The sequence below is a fragment of the Molossus molossus genome, unplaced genomic scaffold (genome assembly GCF_014108415.1).
Source record: "Molossus molossus isolate mMolMol1 unplaced genomic scaffold, mMolMol1.p scaffold_m16_p_1, whole genome shotgun sequence".
NCBI classification, from domain to species: domain Eukaryota; kingdom Metazoa; phylum Chordata; class Mammalia; order Chiroptera; family Molossidae; genus Molossus; species Molossus molossus.
Genome location: NW_023425344.1, coordinates 156,881,789 through 156,905,351, shown reverse-complemented (window position 1 = coordinate 156,905,351; position 23,563 = coordinate 156,881,789). Strand labels below are relative to the sequence as shown.

General features: G+C 54.3%; 3 protein-coding genes across 7 annotated transcripts in view; 2 read left to right on the top strand and 1 right to left on the bottom strand.

The window, feature by feature from the left end:
- Positions 1-7,854, top strand: part of ACIN1 (apoptotic chromatin condensation inducer 1) — a 36,099-nt gene extending 28,245 nt beyond the window's left edge. For 4 of the 5 annotated variants that reach the window (XM_036251247.1, XM_036251083.1, XM_036251329.1 and 1 more), the window contains 10 exons: positions 1,305-1,347; positions 2,228-2,361; positions 2,460-2,612; positions 3,080-3,221; positions 3,990-4,135; positions 4,491-4,598; positions 4,731-4,838; positions 5,021-5,345; positions 5,454-5,554; positions 6,946-7,854. In XM_036251247.1, coding sequence (XP_036107140.1) covers positions 1,305-1,347; positions 2,228-2,361; positions 2,460-2,612; positions 3,080-3,221; positions 3,990-4,135; positions 4,491-4,598; positions 4,731-4,838; positions 5,021-5,345; positions 5,454-5,554; positions 6,946-7,278 — 1,593 coding nt within the window. In that variant the 3' untranslated portion in view covers positions 7,279-7,854. The remainder of the gene's footprint in view (positions 1-1,304; positions 1,348-2,227; positions 2,362-2,459; positions 2,613-3,079; positions 3,222-3,989; positions 4,136-4,490; positions 4,599-4,730; positions 4,839-5,020; positions 5,346-5,453; positions 5,555-6,945) is intronic. The other variant, XM_036251163.1, reaches the window with a different exon arrangement.
- A 967-nt stretch (positions 7,855-8,821) lies between these two features.
- On the top strand, positions 8,822-18,242 carry CDH24 (cadherin 24). The gene is made up of 13 exons (XM_036271826.1): positions 8,822-8,882; positions 10,165-10,217; positions 10,397-10,701; positions 10,860-11,154; positions 11,348-11,467; positions 11,540-11,707; positions 11,854-12,041; positions 12,436-12,689; positions 13,646-13,782; positions 16,102-16,223; positions 16,305-16,416; positions 16,656-16,904; positions 17,445-18,242. Exons 3-13 carry the CDS (start codon positions 10,501-10,503, stop codon positions 17,936-17,938), a joined length of 2,340 nt encoding a protein of 779 aa, XP_036127719.1. The 5' UTR covers positions 8,822-8,882; positions 10,165-10,217; positions 10,397-10,500; the 3' UTR covers positions 17,939-18,242.
- Positions 18,243-22,265: 4,023 nt separating this feature from the next.
- On the bottom strand, positions 22,266-23,161 carry PSMB11 (proteasome subunit beta 11). The gene is given in 2 exon segments (XM_036247696.1): positions 22,266-22,318; positions 22,321-23,161. Coding segments are annotated over 2 exon segments (894 nt in total).
- Between the last annotated feature and the right edge of the window lie 402 nt (positions 23,162-23,563).

Below are 23,563 nucleotides of genomic sequence, written 5' to 3'. Positions count from 1 at the left end.
ATTGGCTGAACTGAAGATCCCAGGTGTGAGATGGTACCTGGAACATTTGTCATATTCCTAGTTTATTTTCCTCTTTATTTTCTTCTTCTTTTTTTTTAATCTTTTATTTTAATTTTTTTCTTTATCTTTATTTTTCTGATTTCTTTATTGGATTTATTTATTTATTTGTTTCATGTTTTTCCTGTTTTAATTAAGACCTTTTTTTTTTCTCACTAACTTACCCATCAAGAGCGGCCTGGCTAGGTGTCAGGCTGGCCCTTAACGGAGACCAAGGAGACTTGGTTAGACGACACAAGCAGGGCTGGGGGTGGGGTGGGGGGGGGAAGGGGATTTCATCAAGAGGGTATTGCCCTGCCCTTAAGAAAGGTGGTAGTTCTTAGTTTTTCCAGAAATAAGCATTAAATCTAAAAATGCTGTTCCCCTTTTTTCTCTCTCTTCCTCTTTTTGCTCTGTCCATAGTCTTTTTCCCACTGAGTGTTTAGGACAGAAACTTGCTTGAAAGTAACTTTGGAAGTTTCTGGTCCTTGGCATAGCCTCTAAGGCTTAATCCCTGGTTGGGGAGGAAACAGACTTTACTAGTGTTCTATACAGTGGTTGCAAAGTCTTAGATTCTTCCTGAGGACAGTCTGCCTTTCATAGAAACTTTTCCTTTACCAAAGACACCTTTAAATTCTTTCTGGGGGCACTTTTCTCAGGGCCTTCATCTCCAGTGGGTCCAGTGCTGCCCTTTTCCAGTGTGGCGGGGATCTGGACAATCTTGACAGCTGTCTTAATGACCCAAAGCCACTGTGAGTGGATGTCAGGCTGACATTGAGGAAAGGAAGACAGCTACCTTGTTAAAGTTGCCATCTAAGTTGGTTTTCCTAGTTTCCTCATGTTTTCCTCCGTTAAGAAGGAAGACTAGGGGGCCAGATGACCCAGTTCTGGGTACACCTTGGGCTTGGCGTTTTGCCCCATAGAGACAGTGGAAGAGGTCATGACCAACACCTTTGAAGGGCTAGGAGGCTACTGAATTCCTCTTCCAGCTTATTTCTGGTTAAGCTAATACATAGGTGTGGTACGAACTAGATGACTTTTCCCTCTTGTAATGTTCGATTTTATTTTTTTCTCTATTTCTCTAACTTGCATTGATTCTGCTTCGTTTTTGCCGTTTGCCGCTTCTGTTTTGGTCTCTCTGTCTGTCTCTGTGTCTCTCTCTCTCTGTGTCTTTGGAGCTTAAGCTAAGACTGCCCCATCTAACCTCCTTCCCCCCTCTCTGTGGGGTGTGTCTCTTTCTCTTTTTTCCCCTTTTCTTCTCTATACAGAGTTTGCTGCCTAAATCATTCAAGAGGAAGATCTCCGTTGTCTGTAAGTATAGCCCCAAATCCCTGATAAAGGCCAAGAATACCATAAAAATCAGAGTTCACAGAGAAATATATTCCCGTTCTCTCTCAGTGACATTCTCGGGTCACTCCTACTGCCCCAGGACCTCCACCCAGCAAATCTACATCTCTTTGGCATATGTAGGGTTCCAGTTTGAAATTCAAAACATTAGACAATTTCTATCATTTTTCTCCAGTCACATTTCTTAACTCCAGTGAGCTAGACTGTGAAGCGTTTCACTATTTCTTATCTAGTCCTACATGCATTTATTCTTTCAGATGTCTGAACCCTCGAAACCAGGAGTGGGTTTGAGGGACTCCTATATAATGCTTACTGATTTATGTTTTATTGTAAGAGAGCATCTGAGGAGATGAGAGTGCCCCACAACTCAAACAGTAACATTTTTAACATTTTCCCAATTAGGAACTCTAAATTGACAAAAGTATGATAGATCTTTATAACGTAAATGTCAATCTGTAGTGTGAAATTAACCGAAAGTATGATCAGATCACATCATGATCTTAACTTTTCTTAGATTTTAGTATCATGTCTTATTTTCTACATGTCCATATCTTTTGCAGCCTTTCTTCCCCAGTACTTTAGGTATTTCTACCACTAAAAGTTTAAACTGGTCACTAACCTGGTTACTCCTCCCTGTTGCCTTCAGATATGAGTGGTTTTCATCTGTCAGAAAATTGCTCCAGTCCTTTTATTCTGAAGCATGGTTTCCCCAGTCCCCAGATATAATTTTCTTAAGTTAACCTTTTACTAAAATTCCAGTTGAAGGCTATCTATGGGTGTTGTGGTGTGAACCAGCAGAGGGCCTGAGACCATCTAACTGTTGGGTCCTATTTCTTGGGAACAGCAGCTACCAAGGGGGTACCAGCTGGAAACAGTGACACAGAGGGGGGACAGCCTAGTCGGAAGCGGCGTTGGGGAGCCAGCACAGCCACCACACAGAAGAAACCCTCCATCAGTATCACCACCGAATCACTCAAGGTGAGGTGGGAGGGGTCAAGGAAGGGAGGATGAGACACACTGAGGTGGGAGTAGACATGGGCCCAGTGTAACGGGGTAGGGGGGTATCTGTGTCCCAGAGCCTCATCCCCGACATCAAACCCCTGGCGGGGCAGGAGGCTGTTGTGGATCTTCATGCTGATGACTCCCGAATCTCTGAGGATGAGACAGAGCGTAATGGTGACGATGGGACCCATGACAAAGGGCTGAAAATATGCCGGACCGTCACCCAGGTAAGGCTCTTACACCCGAGTGTTGAGGGAGGGAGCAGTAGAGGTAAAGCAGGTGCAACTGAGGAGCTATGGTGGAGTCCTAAGTGGGAAATCTCTGCAGAGAGTTGGGTTAATTTGTCTTTTAGAGGTTATTGGACTACCAAATCCAACCTGTTGCCTATAAAAAGTAAAGTTTTATTAGAACACAGTCACACCAATTCATGTACTTTTATCTGTGGCAGCTCTGTGCTATAAAGTCATAGTTGAATAGCTGCAACAGAAAAAATTCTGCGCACTCCTGCCTTAGTTTTCCTCGTGACAGAGTTGAGGCATTAACAATCCCAGGATCTGGTAGAGGTGAACTTGATGAAATCGTCCACTAGTGGAAGACACATGCTAGGTTAACTACCACCCTCTCTCACCAGGAAACCAGAGGCTGAAATGAATGTGCCAGTGTTAAGAATCCCTCTGTATCTGATACTTTACAGGTAGTGCCTGCAGAGGGCCAGGAGAATGGGCAGAGGGAAGAAGAGGAAGAAGAAAAAGAGCCTGAAGCAGAACCCCCTATACCTCCCCAGGTTTCAGTAGAGGTGGCCTTGCCCCCACCTGTGGAGCATGAAGTAAAGAAAGGTGGGTGAACCATTAATGAACGAAACAGTACAGCTTCCCGAATTCCAAGAGCTTTTTTTTTGGTCAATTCTTACCGGAGGACATTTTTCCATTTTTTGTTCAGAAAGAGTGGGACACAGAGTGGGAGGGGGAGACAGAGAGAGAAACATCGACGTGAAAGGGACACATCAAGTGGTTGCCACCCGCACGACCCAAACAGGGCTGTGGACAAACTGCAACCGCGGTACATGCCCCTAGCAGGAACCGAACCCGGGCCTCTCTTGACCGCAGGCCGACACTCTAACCGCTGAGCCAAACTGGCAAGGGCCCAAGAGCATTTTGTTTTAATGTTTCCTGCCTTTTATTACAGTATTTTACGTATCTGTCTTCTCTATCCCTCCTAGTTATTAAGCCACTTGAGGGCTAGTATCAACACTGTTTAATCTCTGGATCCCTATAATGAGATTAGCCTAAATAATACCTTGCACATTATAGGTGCTCAGCACCTTTAGATGGAAGAGTGACTCTTGAGTTGGGAATGAAAGAAAGTCATGTGGCTCTGACCCGTATGGCTCAGTTGGTTGAGCTGTTCCACGTACCAGCAGGTGACAAGTTTGATTCCCAGTAGGAGGCATGCAGGAGGCAGCCAGTTAATGTTTCTCTTCTCTCTCACATCTGTGTTTCTCTCTCTCCCTCTCTTAAAAAAAATCAATTAAAAAAATACGCATTTAACGAAAGAATGTCGTGTTAACTCCCTACTGAAAACTCTGCGTGTGCTCTATTTGATAGTGACTTTAGGAGATACTTTAACAAGACGTTCCATTAGCCAGCAGAAGTCTGGAGTTTCCATTACAATTGATGATCCAGTCCGAACTGCTCAGGTGCCCTCCCCACCCCGGGGCAAGATCAGTAACATCGTGCACATCTCCAATTTGGTGAGTTACTGTTTCCCCTAGTGCAGCCTTACTGAGTTTGAGTTTTGGACTTAAGATTCTTAGGTTCAACTCCTAAGGAAATAGGTTGACTCTAAGCTAGTTACTTAGCCTCACAACCTGTCTCTTCATCTGAAAAATGGGAAGAAAAAAATATCACTTTGCAGGATTTTCTTAAGAGTTTGCAGAGAGGCTGGCACATAACACCTTAGTGAGTGTTACCACTTTTCTCACATTACTACCAGAGGGTTCCTAACTTCTCTGCACTCAGCAAACTTTGAAGCTATAATCCTGTGACAGCAGCTTGGGAAACCTTAAGACTAGTTATATGAGTATTGTTCTTTGTTTCTGTTGGCAGGTTCGTCCCTTCACTTTAGGCCAGCTGAAGGAATTGTTGGGACGTACAGGAACCCTGGTGGAAGAGGCCTTCTGGATTGACAAGATAAAATCTCATTGCTTTGTGACGGTGAGGGGCAGAAGCTCTAGGTTGTGGCATGTTTCCTTTCATGACCAGCATGGGCAGGTTTGAGGGCGTGTGGCAAGTGGGAGAGATAAAAGGCCTGTTATGACCTCTCTGCCTTTTCCCTTCCTCCACCAGTATTCAACAGTAGAGGAAGCAGTCGCCACCCGCACAGCTCTACATGGGGTCAAATGGCCCCAGTCCAATCCCAAATTCCTTTGTGCCGACTATGCTGAGCAAGATGAGGTAAGAAACTGGGAGAGGCAGGGGATGCCATCCTCTCCTGAGATTCCTCCTCTCTCTCCTTCCTCCTCTTTGGTTCCTTTAGTTGAACTATGGGCTCCAGAGTGTCTGTTCTTGGTATGTGGGCTACTTCTGTGGGAATATCATCTCCATCCTGACTGTCCTTGTCCCTTCTCTACCCACAGCTGGATTATCACCGGGGCCTCTTGGTGGACCGTCCCTCTGAAACTAAGACAGAGGAGCAAGGGGTACCACGGCCCCTGCACCCTCCACCCCCGCCCCCAGCCCAGCCACCACAGCACCCCAGATCAGAGCAGCGGGAGCAGGAGCGGGCAGTGCGGGAACAGTGGGCAGAGCGGGAACGGGAAATGGAGCGGCGGGAGCGAACTCGATCAGAGCGTGAGTGGGATCGGGACAAAGTTCGAGAAGGGCCCCGTTCCCGATCACGGTCACGGGACCGCCGCCGTAAGGAACGTGCGAAGTCCAAAGAAAAGAAGAGTGAGAAGAAAGGTACTTAGGTGTGGGAGCACATGTATCCACTGGTATGTGGGAAAGTGACCCAAATGGGGTGGGACACGTGGTCCTTTGCATCAACTACTTCACTTTCTTTCACCTCAGAAAAAGCACAGGAAGAACCACCGGCCAAGCTCCTGGATGACCTTTTCCGCAAGACCAAGGCAGCTCCCTGCATCTACTGGCTCCCACTGACTGACAGCCAGGTGAGTGCTGGCCTTCCTGCCCTGCTCAGATTGGGGGCCGACACTGGGGAGCGTCATAGTGCCAAAGGGAGGAGGCCCAAGGAACAGGTTAGGATAATAAGGGAAGAAACTAAGCATCACAGAAAGAGGCAGTTTATTTTGTTTTGTTTTTTGTTTTGTTTTGTTTTTTAATCCTCATCCAAGGATATTTTTCCATTGATTTGTAGATTGAGTGTAAGGGAGGGAGGGACAGAGAAACATTGATATGAGAGAGACACATCAGTTGGTTGCCTCCCGCCCAACCCAACCAGGGCCAGGGATCAAACCTGCAACTCAAATATGTGCCCTTGACTGGGAATCGAACCTGAGACCCTATGGTCCACAGGCCGACACTCAACCACTGAGCCAAACCAACCAGGGCAAGAGGCAGTTAATGATTCTGCCATAGAGAAGCCAAAAAAGGGTGGAGGTAGACACAAAAACGGGAGCTGTGCTCAAATATCCTAGGAAGCTGCTGAGTCAATCATGCTTCTTGAAAATTAATTTCAGGTGGCAGAGAAATCTGTGTTTTAATAACTCTCCCATTTCTCTGTTTTTTGATTTTTAGGAGTTTTTGCTTTTTTATTTATTTATTTTGTAATATTTTTTTTTTTATTGATTTCAGAGGGAGAGAGAGATAGAAACATCGATGAGAGGGAATATCGATTGGCCGCTTCCTGCATGCCCCCCACAGGGGATTGGGCCCACAACCTGAGCATGTGCTCTGACTGGGAATTGAACCGGTGACCTCTTGTTTGGTACACGGGTTGACGCTCAACCACTGAGCCACACCACGCAGGCAGGGGTTTTTGGTTTGTTTATTTTTTTTATCCTCACCCGAGGACATTTTCCCATTTTTTGTTCAGCTAGAGTGGGGTGGGGGGAGAAACATCGACATGAAAGGGACACATTGAGTGGCTGCCACCCGTACGTGCCCTTAGTGGGAACCAAACTCAGGTCTCTCTGGACTGCAGGTCGACGCTCTAACCGCTGAGCCAACCTGGCCAGGGCAGTTTTTGCTTTTTAAATTTGTTTTTTTGTAACAGGACTTTTGCAGATTTTAGGTTTATACTACTCAACTAAAGAGAAAGGAAATTTGTTCCCATGTAAGCAGCTAAGGGAAATACCAGAGGGCAGGCATGGATGGTGCCACTACCTGTTGTGGGTATAAAAGGTGAACACTTGGAGGAACTGGGGCTCTAAGACAAGGACAGATGTCATTGCTGGGCCCCACCTCCACCCAACCCACACACACACACTTCCTGCTTAACAGCAAAACTCCAGGAGTGCCTGGTGCAGGTGCAAATTGACAAAGTAGGGCTGATGTGAGCTGGGCTGAGGTGCCTATTGTCTGCCTTTTCTGCTGGCTGCAGATTGTTCAGAAGGAGGCAGAGCGGGCTGAACGGGCCAAGGAGCGGGAGAAGCGGCGAAAGGAGCAAGAAGAAGAAGAGCAAAAGGAGAGGGAGAAGGAAGCAGAGCGGGAGCGGAACCGGCAGATGGAGCGAGAGAAGCGGCGAGAGCACAGCCGAGAACGGGACCGGGAAAGAGAGAGGGAACGGGAGCGGGACAGGGGCGAACGAGACAGAGATAGGGACCGGGAAAGGGACCGGGAACGAGGCAGGGAGAGGGACCGCAGAGACACCAAGCGGCACAGCAGGAGCCGGAGTCGGAGCACACCTGTGCGGGACCGGGGTGGGCGCCGCTAGCTGGGAGAACACTGCGGAGAGCTGCAGGATCGGCCACCCTGCCCTGGGGTGGGGGCTCAAGGCCACAGAGGGATAGGTACAATCTCTTTCATGCCATTTGCCCAGTGCTGAAGTATGGCTGCCACTTGTCCCCACATACCAAATGGAGCAGTGGTCATCTTCCTCCCTTATACCCCATAACCTATCGGGATTTAGCCCTTTCCTCTCATTTCCTGTGAAGTGTGTGAGAGGGAAGAGCTAGGTTAGAGGGAGGTGGTTGGCCCAGAGTTGGGGAACAGACAGAAACCCCATCCTCTTTCATTTTTCCTCCATTCTGCTCACCACCTCCCTTGGGTACTCACACCCCCTCTTGGGAACAGCTGGGGCCAGGACTGGGTCACCTATGAGCTGAATCAGCATCTCCTGAGTCCCAGGGCCCCTGCAGTTCCCAGTCTCTTCTGTCCTGCAGCCCTTATCTCCTGCCCACCGGTTCCACTTTATATCCACCTTTTCCTTTTGTTCAATTTTTATTTTTATTTTTTTTATTATTAAATGATGTGGTCTATGGAAAAGAATAAAAATCTGACTTAGTTTTAACTAGTGTGTGAGTCGCTTTCCTTGGGCAGGGTCTGGGTGACAGCCAAATTGAAGAGGATGACTGTTGCTTATGCAGGCTGCTGCTTCCGGCAACTGGACTAACCCCCTCCTCCTTCCCTGCCTTGGCTCTAACCGCACCACAGCTAAGGGTCTACCTCGCTGGTGGGTAGAGAGGAAGGCCCCCTGAATCCGGGCTAGAGGCATTTAGTCACCTGCTTTTCACCTTCAAGTTGCCTCCTACGGCTGCCACCAGGGGGCAGCAGCAGCTCGCTCGGTAGGCGCCTGTAAATGAGTTTCCCAAAAAGGCTCCACTTCCCACCTCCGTCCCCTCCCACCTATGTCGTGCCTTGGTACCTGGCCTGTTCCCTGGGCCCAGCCCGCGGATTCCCTGGACCCTTATGTCGTCCTAAAGCTCACCCCAGCCGGTCCGATACCGTACCCTGCATGGGCTCTCCAAATGCCGCCGCCTTATGGGCTGGGGTCCATTCCAGCCCCCGAGGCCGAGGCCGGTGCACGAGCGACAGCGGGCCTCTCTGCAGTGGCTCCTAATTCCCCGCCTCACCGCGCGCTCGCCCTTCGCCCTGCTGCGGGAGGCATGCGGGCTGCTTGGCTCTCCCGGGTGCACCCAACTCGCCAGTTCTGGGGACCTGGCCTGGACGTCCTCCCACCCGAGTGCTCCGTGGGGCGCTGCGGGCTGGCCGGGAGGGGCGGTGCATCAGTATGCGCCGGGTGGCCAGCAGCCCCGCCCCCGCCCCCGCCCCGCCGGCCGGCTAGCTGGGGAGGGTCGGAGGCTGGGCTCTCCTCTCCCGCGCGGCGCGGAGCCGCCTCGCTCCTCCGCAGGCGGAGCCTCCTTCCCCCGCCCCCTCCGTCTCGCTCCCTTGTTCTCTCGCCGGAGCCGCTCAGACCTGCAGCGGAGCCGCGGAGCCGCGGCGCCCGCTCGGATTGGGTCGGGGCTGCGCCCCCGGGACCCGGCGACCGGGGCAGGCGGGGGTGCTCCCCGCCGGGCAGGCCCCTCTATATACCACCAGGTAAGGGCCTGCCCTGGAGGCCGGGGTTGGGGATCCGCGGAGGGGCAGCAGGGGGCCCGCAGCCTGCGGGTGTCTTAAGAGCTGTGCGCTCCGCGGCTGGGAGCCCACTGCCGGCTCCCTTCTCCCGCGCTCTACCTCTTTCCCTTCTTCCCTCGCACCTCCCGCCCTCTTTTTCCCATTTTTCTCTCCCTTGATGTCTCTTCACCCTGCCTTCTCTGCCTGTTTGCCGTCTCTATTCCGTTCCTTCTGTCTCCCCAATCCTTCTCTCTTCCTCTTGCCCTGTCTTTCCCCATCTCCACTTCCTCTTTGCCTTTTTCTTCTACCTTTCTCTCCTTTCCTGTCTTTCTCTTTTCCTTTTCCCGCTCTCCTTTCCTTCCCCTGTTCCTTCCCTCTCCTCTCCTCGTTCCTTCCCGCTGTCCTGTTTTCCACTCTGTCCCTTTCCTTCTCGTCCCGCCTCCCTTTCTGGTCCCCAGCTTCCCTCCAGCTCCCCTCTTCCCTCGGGAGGGGAAGGATTGTCAGGTGTGCGTCTGCTCTGGGGGAGCAGGGGCACCGCCACAGCTACTTGCGGGGTACTCCCACCTCCCAGGAGAGAGGGAAGAGATAGTGGGAAGGGTCCTCTCTCTCTAGCTCCCTTCCCGCAACCCCTCTCCCAGACCCAGAATGAAGTTCCGGTGGCCTGGTCTGACCCCAGCAGCTGAGGGCTGCCCTGCCTGCCCAACACAAGCGCCAAGCTCCTCTGCCCCCTCCTTCCCATTCCCCAGACTAGTACCTATGACTCCTGTCTGCCTTTCAGACACCAGGCAGCTCCTTTGATCTCTCCTTCAGTCTCTCGCCGTTCTGTCTCTGTCTCTGCTGAACAGTCCCTGAGTCTTGGTTTCACCCTCAATCACGCTGTGTCTCTAGCTTGAGTCTGCCTCTTCCCCCTCCTTTCTCCTGGCCCTGCCCCCAACTCTACCCCCTCTTCTTTCAGCTTTTGTCCCCCACTCTGCTTCATGAGCCCAGTTCCCCTTCAAGGACTTCAGCTGGCAGTGTAGGCCTGGGGCAGGTTCTGGAGATGGGGTTCCTGTGGAGGGACTTTCACAGGCTCTCAAGCCTCTCTTAGGCTGCATTCCTATTCATGTTGACCCTCGACAACATGAATCCTAGTCCCTGGGTTGTAAGCCCTTTCCAAGTAGCCCCCATCTCCTACAGCTCCCTGCTGCATGTCCAACATGGGAGGACATGGGCCAGATGGGTTCCAAGCCCTCCCAGCAAGCATCCTCTCTCCTGTTTTCTTCCCCAGCTTCTCTACTCAAAATTGACTGGCTGGAGATTTATCAGCTTGGAGGGCTGGAGGTGAATACAGGCAGAGCCTGAGTGGAGGGAAGGATCAGACTGTCTGCTTGCTCTCTGTCTTCGTCTGGGTTCTGGGCAGTGGGAGTCTGGTTCTGTAGAGGTCCGCTCTTCAGCATCTACCTCTTGTTAGGGGGAGAGTTAAGGGTTTCCTTGACCCTGAACAGCTACCTGTCCTGCAGGTGTGGATCCATGGGGTAGCCCCAGTGCATTTGCCCCTCTGCCCCAGTCAGCTCATGCCTCAGCACCTGGGAACAGTGAACAGCGCCCTGGCTAGAGCCCAAACATGTGGGGCCTGGTGAGGCTCCTGCTGGCCTGGCTGGGTGGCTGGGGCTGCATGGGGCGCCTGGCAGCCCCAGCCCGGGCCTGGGAAGGATCCCAGGGGGGCTCAGGACCAGCACTGTTGCGGACTCGAAGGAGCTGGGTGTGGAACCAGTTCTTTGTCATCGAGGAATATGCCGGTCCCGAGCCGGTCCTCATTGGCAAGGTAAGGATCAAGCCCTCCTATGGCTACTTGACTTCATCGCTTCTGCAATGACCTTGGTTCCTCAGGATTCCTGACACCCCACTCAGTCCTAGACTTCAACTCTTTAGCCTTCTGTTCCTATGTGTGAAACCCCCTGCCATTTCCTCTGACCCCTACAGCTGCACTCCGATGTGGACCGGGGTGAGGGCCGTACCAAGTACCTCCTGACGGGGGAGGGGGCAGGCACCGTGTTTGTGATTGATGAGGCCACAGGCAATATCCATGTCACCAAGAGTCTGGACCGGGAAGAGAAGGCACAGTATGTGCTACTGGCCCAAGCCGTGGACCGAGCCTCCAACCGTCCCTTGGAGCCTCCATCAGAGTTCATCATCAAGGTGCAAGACATTAACGACAATCCCCCCATCTTCCCGCTCGGGCCCTACCATGCCACAGTTCCTGAGATGTCCAACGTTGGTGAGTACCCGAAGTCTGAACACACAGATCCCACCTCCTGGAGCGCCCTCTTCTCTCCTTCCCCCTTACTTTCTGCCCCAGAACCCAATCCTTGAGTTCAGGCCTGCTCATGTCTGGGTTCCCTCATCTGCTATTCTTCCCCTCCCGGTCATGCCCCTGCTGAGTGGGGTGCCGGGAACCCCCCCCCCCACAGGGACATCAGTGATCCAGGTGACTGCTCACGATGCTGATGACCCCAGCTATGGAAACAGCGCCAAGCTGGTGTACACTGTGCTGGATGGACTGCCTTTCTTCTCTGTGGACCCCCAGACTGGTGAGGATAGAGCCCAGGAGTGGTGGGGCAGCCAGGGGAACAGGCACCCCCTGACCCGGTGTCTCTCCCTAGGTGTCGTGCGTACTGCCATCCCCAACATGGACCGAGAGACTCAGGAGGAGTTCTTGGTGGTCATTCAGGCCAAGGACATGGGCGGCCACATGGGGGGGCTGTCGGGCAGTACTACAGTGACAGTCACCCTCAGCGATGTCAACGACAACCCCCCCAAGTTCCCTCAGAGTAAGGGGCCAGTGCTGCCACCCGAGCCATCCTTTGACCACCCACCCCATTCCTCCCCCAGCCAGGCTCCAGAAGAAGGAAGTGCTGGGGGAGGGAGGAGGGCTGAGGACCTCTCTAAGAATATCTCCCCTCCATCCACCCCCAAGGCCTGTACCAGTTCTCGGTGGTGGAGACAGCTGGGCCGGGCACTCTGGTGGGCCGGCTTCGGGCCCAGGACCCAGACCTGGGGGACAACGCCCTCATGGCATACAGCATCCTGGATGGGGAGGGGTCCGAGGCCTTCAGCATCAGCACAGACGCCCAGGGTCGAGATGGGCTCCTCACTGTCCGAAAGGTTAGCCTCATGTCAGCTAGCACCTGCAGACTCACTCACGCCTGCCTCCTGACCCCCGGGACATACTTCTAACTGGTCTAGAACAGACTCAGGAACCTGTGTTGGAGCTTAGAGATCATGGTCATCCCCTCATCTTTCCGATGTGGTCCTGGGGCCCAGAAAGGAGGAGTGACTGGCTCAAGACCTCATAGATCGAGTCTGTGATGGTGCTGGGGGTAGACCTAGAGTTACTCACTTAGTCAGCTGCCCCCGTCCTTGACCACCAAGGCCACTGCCCCTCTGGTGCACCTCTCCTCTGTGGAGGGCTGAGCATTGGCTTCTGGGGAAGGGACTCCTCACCTTCCGGGAGCCTGGTTTCTGCATGTCTCAGTCACTCCACCTCCCCTCGTCATAGCCCCTAGACTTCGAGACCCGTCACTCCTACTCCTTCCGTGTGGAGGCCACCAACACGCTCATTGACCCAGCCTACCTTCGGCGAGGGCCCTTCAAGGATGTGGCCTCGGTGCGCATAGCTGTTCAGGATGCCCCAGAGCCACCCGCCTTCACCCAGGCTGCCTACCACCTGGTGGTGCCCGAGAACAAGGCTGCTGGGACCCTGGTGGGCCAGGTCTCAGCCACTGACCTGGACTCCCCTGCCAGCCTGATCAGGTGAGTGGGAGTGTGTCGGGGCAGGGCCAGGCCCTGAGGAAGGTGCCCAGTGGCAGTCTAGTCCCATAGAGGATATGTCTCCTTTACTGTAAATCACACCTGCCTCCTGGCAGAAGTCTCCCTCCCTGGGGGCCTGGGGCCAGGGGAGGGCTGGAGGACTTGGCTCAACACTCCCCGACTCTCCACCTGTCCCTCTGGGTGGATAATAGAGGTGCCTCTCAGTGGCAGTTCTAGCAGTTATGATGTCATCTGCTGAGTGCGACTGATCCTTGCTCGCTCTCACTGTGGTCCTTCCCTCAGCATGTCGCGCTGTACCCACGGGCTGACATTCAATTCTCACAACTGCCCTATGATGTAGGTGTTTTCATCACCTGTTTTCTTAGAGGCCAGGCCCTGCGAAGTTCAGTAACTTGTCCAAGGTCACCCAGTCAGTAAGTGGCAGAGCTGGGATTCCAACCTGCACTGTCTGCCTAGAGAAGAGCCTCTTTCCACCTCCCAGCCAGCACCTGTCACAGCAGCGAGGGAGGTGCTGCTGTCATTCCCATTTGTAGTTAAGGAAACAGAGGCTAAAGGATTTGCCCAAGGTCACACAGCTGGTCTGAGGCAGAGCAGGGCTAGAACACAGGTCCCGGGGTTCCCAGAACAGAGCCCAGTGTTTGAAAGACAGGCAGTGTGCCCCCTTCAACCTCTTTCTGTGTCTCTCCCCCACCCCAAGGAAACCCAGTCCTCCTGAGTCTCGTGACTGGTAATTAATGTTGATGACTTCCCAGGGGTAGTCTTTTAAGGGAGCCCTATGTGAGTTATAGTTCTGGGTACTTGGGGCAGGTTCTGCCCTTGGAGCTCGGGCCCTCTGCCCAGATGAGCCAGGAGGCCCAGTAAGGGGAACGGAAGGGAGAGGGAGCAGCAAGCTGTGGCCCTGCCCCGGATCAGCCCCAGCTGGGCTCTGTCTTCCCCAGATACTCCATCCTCCCCCACTCCGATGTGGAGCGCTGCTTCTCCATCGAGCCTGAGGACGGCACCATCCGCACAGCTGTGCCCCTGGACCGTGAGGCTCGGGTCTGGCACAACCTCACAGTGCTGGCCACAGAGCTCGGTGAGGAGTCCTGGGCCCCCAGGAAGCCCTGGAGAGGGCAGCAGCCTCCTGGCAGAGGGGCTGTCCCTGAGCTTGGGGGTGGGGAAGGGAGGTTACTGCCATCCGGTGCTCACCAGTGTACTGGGTCCCCAGAGTGGATTGTCACTATGTAGCAGGCCTGTGCTCCTAGGCTGGGTTGGGCTGGGCACGGTGGGTCTGCCAGAGCATCCTTCTGACCTTAAATTCACTCCTATACCTGACTTTTCTCATCCCAAAAGTAAACCTAACCTCAAATAGCTCCCAACCCCTAACAATCCCAGCCTGCACCCTGACAGACCCTGCCCTGTGCAGTCTCTGCTTCCGGCTGAAGCCAGAGGCCAGGAAAGGACTAGGACCTCCTCTGAGGGGTGATGGGGGGCCCCAGCAGCCCTGTGGGGAGTCTTCAAGGTAGAGGAGAATGCTGGCCCCTCCCCTGCCCCTGTCAGTCACCAGTCACCAGTCACCAGTCACCAGCAGCGTAGTTCAGCTGCCTCTCTCTGGGCAGCTCTGGCCCATGGAGGCAGGGAGACCCCCTCCCCTCTGTCAGACTCTGCTTATCACCCCTGCTCTTGCCCCAGGGTGTCCTACATTTGCTGTTTCCTGTCTATGGGAGTTATCCCTGTGTGTGTATGTGTTTGTACATGTCAGTCAAGAGCTAATGTATGTGTATGTATGATGTGCACTGATGTGTGAGTATAATTCCATGTGTGTGAAAAGTACATCTACATACACATATATATCCGCGAATATATGTCTATAACTATATATGTGCATATAGTTGAGTGTGTAGAATCACACTTGCATTATTTATTCATGTGTGTAATTGAATGTATATAGTGATAGACACAAGTAGCTGGTTGTACCTATTGTTTTTTATATGTGAGTGTTTGTGGACAGATAATAATAATTTATTATTTATTGTATATTAGGCACTGGTCTCAGTATCAAATATTAATTTAATCATCACCATAAGTTTGTAAGGGAGGTATGATTATTTTCCCATTCTTCAATGAGAAAACTCAAGCAAAGGGTTTTAAATAACTTTGCCAAGGTCACACAGAGATGAAGTGGTAGAGCAGGCAGACCCTGTCGGGCTGCAGAGTCTAAGCTGTCTCCTTCGCCATACTGCTGTCATGTGTGTTAAGTTGTACATGTATAGGTTTGTGTTTATGTCATGCAGTTATGTGTTACATGGCAGTGCATGTGTGTCTGTGCGTGTCCCTGAGTGTATATATAGTGTGTGTTGTGACTGCTTGTGTACACATAACCAGCCGTGTGTCTGCACGCACATATGTTTCCCCTCACTTTCTCACCCTTCTGACAAATCCTGCTCCCTGCTGGAACCCCCATATTGACTAGCAGACCCTGGGCCCTTACTGCAGTGAAGGAATGGGTCCCAGCCCCATCCTGTCTCTGGGGTATCCCAAACCTTTAGCCAGGCAGTCCACTCAGCCTCCTTTGCCAGGCTGCAACTGTCAGGGCCAGTCAGCTCTCCCCATGCCAGCGGGAGAGACGAAAGGAACCAGCATAGAAGAGGTGATTGCTGGGGTGGGCAGGATTGCACATTTTCCATTTTCTCTTGGGTGCCACTGGCAGTGAAAAGCAAGGCAGGGTAATGGTGGGAGCCACCCGATGAAGGGATGGGAGAAGAGGGGCCTGCATCTGCCTGTGGTACCCAGGTTCTGCACCCTGTGCATGACGCAGCTCCTCCCTTCCCAAGGTCAACTCTAAGTGATACTCATTGCTGTACCACAGCCTTCCTCTGATGGGGCGTGGTGTGTGTGTGTGTATGTGTGTGTGTGTGCATGTATTTGTGTGTCCTACCACCAACGCTGTGCATGAAAATGCATTCTTTGGACCCTGGGCGGGGGGATACTGTATTCATGTGTACACGGAACATCTGCTTCATGTATGTTGCATTTGTTTTAAATGCTGAGTGTTCTTTTGATATATGGTATATATGTATTTGTTTATTTCATGGCTATTGTCTAAATGCAACCTGTATCCACCTTCTCTCTATCCTTCATTTATTGGGTATGTGCCCTACATGTGCGTTAATGTTTTTGTATATCATGGGTACTACCTTTCTATGGAATTATATTGTGTATTGCACATATCTTGGGCACTAAATGAATGTTGTATACACTTGGTGTTGTTCCATTCATTGCACAATGTTCGCTACTTGCAAATTGCATGCATATTTCATGTGTTGCATGTGCACGCTGTGTGCTGCATCCATGCCCATGCACCGTGTGTTGTATATGCGTGTGTGGGGTGTATATGTTCATGTTCTGGCTTCAGACAGCTCCGCACAGGCCTCCCGCGTGCAAGTGGCCATCCAGACCTTGGATGAGAATGACAATGCTCCCCAGCTGGCTGAGCCCTACGACACCTTTGTGTGTGATTCTGCAGCTCCTGGCCAGGTGAGCTGCTGAGACAGAGGAGTTGAGACCTCAAGACCTCTAGCTGCCCACTCCATATAAGGCCTGTCTTCTTCCTCCCAGCTGATTCAGGTTATCCGGACCCTGGACAGAGATGAAGCTGGCAACAGTAGCCGTGTCTCCCTTCAAGGTCCTCTGGGCCCCGATGCCAACTTCACTGTCCGGGACAACCGAGGTGGGTGGCCAACCAAGCCCATGCCTGCCTCCCACCTCCTCTCTTTCTCCACCATCCCCAGTCCAGCTTGCCTGACCCTGCCCACCTATCTGGGCCCTTCTCTTAACAGAAAGTAGATGTGGATTTGCATATGTTTGCTGATCATAAACTTTCCCCATGGGAAGCTGTCTCCATGGGCCAGACTGACCCTACTGGGAAGGTATCCCAGGAGATGCCCTAACACCTTCTTTCTCCCACAGATGGCTCTGCCAGCCTACTGCTGCCCTCTCGTCCTGCTCCACCCCGCCAGGCCCCCTACCTAGTTCCCATAGAACTGTGGGATTGGGGGATCCCAGCACTGAGCAGCACTGCCACAGTGACTGTCAGCATGTGCCGCTGCCGGCCTGATGGCTCCGTGGCATCCTGCCGGCCTGAGGCTCAGCTCTCGCCCGCTGGGCTCAGCACTGGTGCCCTGCTTGCCATCGTCACCTGTGTGGGTACCCTGCTTGGTGAGTCAGGCCACAGTGGGACGTAGAAGTGGGGTCCAGGTCTTTGGGGATGTGGAGAGGCATCAGGACCCTGGGCACAGGGAAATCCACCCTAGGGCTTACAGGAACCCTCCTGGCTGGATTGTCCCACTGTCTGATGCATCCAAGAGAAAAGCTCTGGCCTCATATCCCTGACCCGCTGATCCATAACGACAGTAACAAGCCATAAGAAATATTTGTTGAGCCCCAACTCTGGGCCATGTGTGGCACTGGGCACATCACTTAATGGCATTTCATTTCATCCTTTTGACAAGCCTAAGAGATAAATGCTTTCTCTGTTTTCCAAACAAGCAATGAATCTATCTAAGGGTCAAAAAGGTTTAGACAAGTTAGGCAACTTCCCATGCTCACACAGCGAGTAAGGGTGAAGTCTGGATTCACACGAGATTTGCCAGATGTCAAACCTCGGGCTCGCCACCCCTAGGCCACTCTGCCTCCTCTGTCCCCCAACCCTCTGCCTGCCGGACGCTGTCTCAGCCGCCTGTGTGGCCTGTCCCCCAGCCCTGGTGGTGCTCTTCGTGGCCCTGCGGCGCCAGAAGCAGGAAGCACTGATGGTGCTGGAGGAGGAGGACGTCCGCGAAAACATCATCACCTACGACGATGAGGGCGGCGGCGAAGAGGACACGGAGGCCTTCGACATCAGCGCCCTTCAGAACCCCGACGGGGCGGCCCTGCCGGCCCTGGGCCCGCCCGCGCGCCGGGACGTGCTGCCCCGGGCCCGCGCGCCGCGCCAGCCCCGGCCCCCCGGCCCCGCCGACGTGGCGCAGCTCCTGGCGCTGCGGCTCCGCGAGGCCGACGAGGACCCCAGCGTGCCGCCCTACGACTCGGTGCAGGTGTACGGCTACGAGGGCCTGGGCTCGTCCTGTGGCTCCCTCAGCTCCCTGGGCTCCGAGGCCGGCGGCGCCCCTGGCCCCGCGGAGCCTCTGGACGACTGGGGGCCGCTCTTCCGCACCCTGGCCGAGCTGTATGGGGCCAAGGAGCCCCCGGGCCCCTAGGAGCCGGGCTTCCCTGCCGGCCATGGTGGGGTAGCCCCGCACAGGCCATCTGAGTGAACCCCAGGGGTCCAAGCAGGCGGCAGCAGCCCAGGGGTCCCAAGCCTTTTCCCCTCCCTGTGTCTGTCCTCCTGGCTCCCCCAGGGCAACAGTCTTCTTACCTCCCTCCTCTTGAGTCTTCTGTGTCTCTCTCCAGGGATCTCTGTCTCTGTAACACTGTCTGGCTCTGGGTTGTGTGGCTCTGACTCTGAGTCTCTCTGTTCTGTCACTGTGATTCCACCTTCTCCGTGGCTCTATTTTTGTCTCTCAGATTCTAAATCTCTCACACATGCTCTCTCTGTCTCCCTTGCCCCCCCCCCCCATGCTGTGTCTGTCGCCTGCCCACATCTGCCCCCATTTTTCTCCGGGCCCCTGTGACTGGATTTTTTGTTTTTTTCCGTTGTCCATCCCAAAAGCGAAAGAAACTTCCAGCCACTGCTGCCCATCTTCCTGCAGGGGATGTTCTGCCCCAGGTCAGTGCCCCTATACTGTATGGGGCACAGGTGGCCCGAAGCCCTCCCCCACTCACTACCTCTAACTGGTCTCTCCTGTCTTTACAGACCTTCCCGCATGGTTCCATCCATCACTCATGGCCTCATCCTGGCTCTACGGGCCTCCAGCAGAGAGAGGGAGCCAGCCCACCTCCCCCGACACAGGGGAGAGCGCGAGCACCCCCCACACACACACTTGGCTGCCTCCCAGGAGCTCTGCCCAGCTGTTGGCATCCCAGCTTTGGGCATTATCTTATGTGCTTCCCAGGCCCCAGCGGGAGGGGAGGGGAAGGAAAAGGGGAGGCAGCTGGGGAAGGGGAAAGAGGGAGGAAGGGGAGGGGCCTCCATCTCTAATTTCATAATAAACAAACACTTTATTTTGTAAAGCTGGAGCCCTGTTCTGTTTTTGAACTCAGGTTTCTGTATGGGGCTTCACTGTGCCAAGGGGCAGGAGAAGAGACCTAAGCCTATTCCCTCTGGCTCATTCTTTCTCCTCTGAGGGGCAGTCCACTCCAAGTCCCTCTGGATAGAGGGTTTGGGTTGGTTCCATTCAGGGAGTAAGGAAATAATGACTTGTGCCTCACTCCCACCACCTGTTCTTTGGGTTCTCTGTTGTCCTCAAATTAAGATGTGGGGGACTGGCCAGAGAGGAGAGGAAGAAGTAGAGAATGAGGGCTACCAAGAAGAGAGGAGGAGAGATGAAAGGCTAAGAAGAAAGGAAGAGGGACTCTAGACTAAGAAAACATGTCGGTGGCGGGCAATCAGTCTCTCTTGGGGCCTGTGGTGCCCACTGGGGAAGGGTAGGCCAGCGTGAGATGGCAGAGTCACACTGAATCTGGGCCTGCTGCCCAGCCTTTAACTCCCCCCACTCCATTGTCTTATTCTTCATGGATCAAAAAGGAGGAGGACCAGCGAGACAGGATCAAAGCCAACTGGGGTGTGAGCTGAGTGAGAGCAACAGCATCTCTCAGTGCCCACTCCCTGAGCAGAGAGGGGGTCCACCCAGGAATCAGCATGAGCACCCACTCCTAAGTCTCCTGAAGACTCGAGTAGATGAGTCAAGACAGGTCCTGGGTCCCTCCCCTCCAAGTGTAGGGTGCAGGCAACCAGGAAAACTGCTTTAATGGGAAGATACCTTCTCTTACACCTTCCACACCTGCTTGGTTAAGGGAACCAGGGGGTGGGACAACAGGGTCCCTTGTTCCAGTGCTGGAATTGTCATTTCCTCTGCTGAAGGCTGCAACTGGACCCCTGAGTGCCCAAAGGCCTGTGCAAGAGCAGAATGTCTGTCCCCTGAAGGCCTCCGGAGATGGTTAGGAGGCAGCACACCAAGCAGGGTGTCAGAGGAACAGGTCTTCCAGTTCAGAGCAGGACAGGCAAAATCTCCACCCCTTTGGTCTCACTTTGATATCTGCACCAAACCTTCAGGAATAAGTGGAGAAAAGGAGGGACTCACTGTGGGCCACTCCTAGGCAGTGAGGGGTGCGCCTACCTGGATGCCCGCCTTCCAGCCCTCCCTAGCATCTTCCTCTGGTCCTCCCCAACTTGTTAAACTTAGAGGGGGAAAACAGGGCATGGGGAAAAGGCTTCGCAGCAAGACCCTTGGGCTTATCTCTGGTCTCACATATCTCATCATCTGGAAGGACAAACCTGTCAAAGGAGTGAGAGGGGCAAGCATGAAAGGAAAAGGAAAGGGGAGAGGCAGAGGGAAAAGGAGGCACAAGAAGGAGTGCTCCTCTGCTGTTCTGCCCTCTTTGTCTGGGTTCCATCCTCCCTCCTGTTTTATGGGAAGTGAAAGGCGCAGAACATCCCAGGAGACTGAGCTGCATGCAGTTCACCGGAAGCCTTTGGCTGGGCTCAGGTGGCAACCCCAGGCTCCAGACACCACTCCCTCCCTGCATTTCTCTCTCCCAAGGCCCCCGGGTAGGGGTGGGAGGATGCGGTGTAGTGAACCTAGTGAACCGGCAGGATCAGCCCTGACCCCATCTCCTCTTTCCTCTGGAACATTTTCCCAAAAGAAGTGACAGAGCCTGGCTTTCTCCCCAATAAGGGCCTGCTTTCCTCATCCGGGTGTTGCCCCTTTTCCAGTATGGCTCTGCACATGGGAACTGCACATACACCCCCTGCCACACTCACATGCACACACCAATCCTGGATCGCTCACATCGGGACACACACGTCCCTGCACATGGAGATGCACCCTCTTATGCCTAAGTCCATCAAACACTTGAACCCTGGGCAAAGCTGCCCTTCCTCCAAAGTTCCTCCAGGAATATGCTGGCCAGGATCCCTGACCTCCAGTTATCTTTCCCAGAGTCAGCCTCTCCTTCCCTGAGGCTGGGGAGTGGATGAGGGGTGCAGAAGGGTTGCTGTGGAGGCCACTGGCCAGATTCTGGACCCTGGCTCGAAGGCCAGTCGTCCTGTACTGGGCACCTTTCTGTGGCCCCTTTTCCCAATCACAATGTCCTCCCCTCTATCCCCACTGCTTTCCTTCTTGGGGCTCCCCGACCTTGCGTCCCCTCTCCCGGTCTCCCCACGCCCCTGTCTGGCCAGCTCCTGCCTGCAGGAACCCTTAGCCTGAGGTGCAGGGCTGGGCCTCAGGGACGGGCTGGGGGCTAGGAGGAGAGCCAGGAGGGGAAAGGGGCCGGGAGGTGTCCTTCCCAGAGCTGTCAGCCTGCATCTCCGAGTCAGGGCTTACGAGAGAGCAGGGAGCAGCCAGGAGGGGCAGGAGAAGCCTGCCAACCTGACAGTTCCCACTGGCACAGCCACCTCCCTCTTTCCTACGTTCCCCAGAGGGAGCTTCCGGAAGGACAGGCCGGAAGGAAGGCAAAGGGAAGAAGGGGCAGGGGCAGAAAGGAGGAAGATGACAGCAACGACAGACCCAAAAGAGCAGGGCACAGGTGAGCCACGGCAATGGTCCCAGGCCCCGGCAGGTGGGGCACATGAAGCTCACCCCTCCAGGCCCTCAGGGTTCGCTAGGTTCAGTCGTCCTTGGCCACCAGGCATGGGCTTGGCCCAGCCTCTCCCCCACCTCCCTCCCCAGATGCCTGCGGGGCTCTATCCTGGCGGCAGAGAGGAAAGTCCGTGAGGGGACCTGGGAGGAAAAGCCAACTAAAGGAACTTTGCTCTGGAGCTGAAGGTCGGGGTCCCAGCTTCCCCTGTGCCACTTACTGTGTGACCTCAAGCAAGGTTTCCTCTTCCATAGTGAGGATAATTTTTACCTCAGAGAGTTACCATGAGAACGGCACTCAGTAAAGGACTGATCATTATAGTCATTAGAATGAAATTGGGGTGGGGGGAGCAGAGGTGAGAAGGTGAGAAGCCCATCACCACCCACCAGGAGCCCATAATGCACTGCCCTGCCCCTCCAGCCCTCTGGGCTACCCCCCACCTCATCCCCCCCCCCCCCCCGACTGCCCCACCTCACCAAGCTGAGAAAATGACAGACTCTGAGGCTGAGCCGAGGACTAAAACGGGAGGAAGGAAGATCAGGGATAGGGTGGGAGAAGCAGGAAAGAGGATGGCAAGAAAAGAGGGTCTAGCGCCTAGCACAGCGTCTGGCAGCAGGCAAGCAATAAGGATTTGCTGAAAGAAAGACTTGGCGCTGAGAAGGAGGCTGGACCAATCTATTGGGCGTCAACAGGAACATGCTGGACAAACCATTAATAGCAGAAAGAGAGGGAGACTTGGAACAAATGAAACAGGCCACTCACAAGGGCTAGACCCAGAGGCTGGGAGGCTGCTCACACCCCATCCTTCACCCACTCCCTGCACTGGGTTCCCCCAAGTCCTGCTGCTTCTTACAGAGTCTCAGTCTCTGCAGGGAGCCTGGAGTCTCCTGGTACCAGTCTGCAGAGAGTTCTCCACCTTCATCAGCTCTGTGGAGGGTGACAGGTTCAAGATGGGCCTGGCTGGCCTCCTCCTCTTGCTTCTCGGGCTCTGGGAGCTTCTGCAGCTCTGAGTACAGCACCCAGGCATCGTTGCGTGACACGTACTCCCACCCACTCTCTCGCACATGAAAAAGGTCTACAGAACCCCCAGAGTAGGCGTCGCGGTGGGTAGCGTGGGCCACAGCGCAGCGAGCCAGGGCGTAGGCTTCCTGAGTGGTCATGTCGTAGCGGTAGCCACGGTCTAGCACACCATAAGCATAGGGAGACCCAGAACCCACTGAGAAGATGTCCCCCTGCAGGCGGGTGCCGTCGCTGTAGACATAGAAGAGGGCAGGGCCAGAGCGGTCCCAGCCACAGAGAGCAGTGGCCACGCACAGATCCAGCCCCCGGTAGCGGGACATCATGGTTGATAAGAGCTTGGCGGCAGTGGCCACACTGGGCAGCTGGCCCTCTCGCAATGCCCGCAGCCGCAGCTCCCGCTGTAGCACCCGGTACCATGTGACACAGTCAGCGGAGGTGCCAGAAGTGGTGCCCAGGAGGTGCTGGTGAACAGGGATGACCTTGCGTGAAGCTGGACATGCCACGTAGTTGCCGCAGGAGGAACGGGTGTCAGCCGCAGCGATGACTCCGTGACGAAAGCGGAAGGCCAGGGTGGTGGTGCCGTGGGCCAGCCTGGGGCCATGGGTCTGCAAGAAGGTTTGAGGGTCACAGCCTCGGGGCACAGCCCAGCCACCAGCAGCAGACAGGTGAGGTGATAGTCCCAGGGTGTCCGGGGCCTGCCACTTACACACGTCCTGCAGAGCCATCCCTGGGGCTGAGTGAAGGTTGGAAGGAGCAAGACAGGGATTTGTGGGCTGGGTCGGGTGGGGGAAGAGGGACGCTAAGGAAAAGCTGGGCTGCGGCCAGAATTGGCAAGGGAGGCATGTGATTTGTGGCTTCACTTCTCCCTAACCCCAAATTAGGCTTGGGGATGGGCTGTTGGAGCAGCCCCTCCTCCGCAGAGGACCACTGAGGGGAGACAGGAAGAGGCCGGTGGAGTCTCCAGCACTGGGAAGACGCTGCCCCTGACACACTTGAGCTTCACCCAAGGAGTCTCCTGTCTGTCATCCTCCAAGCACCTGGAGCAAGGTGCAGTAGGAGTAACTTCAAAGGAAAGGAGGTGCGAACAAAAGGAACAGAGCTGGGATCCTCTTGTCTTTTCTGTCCCT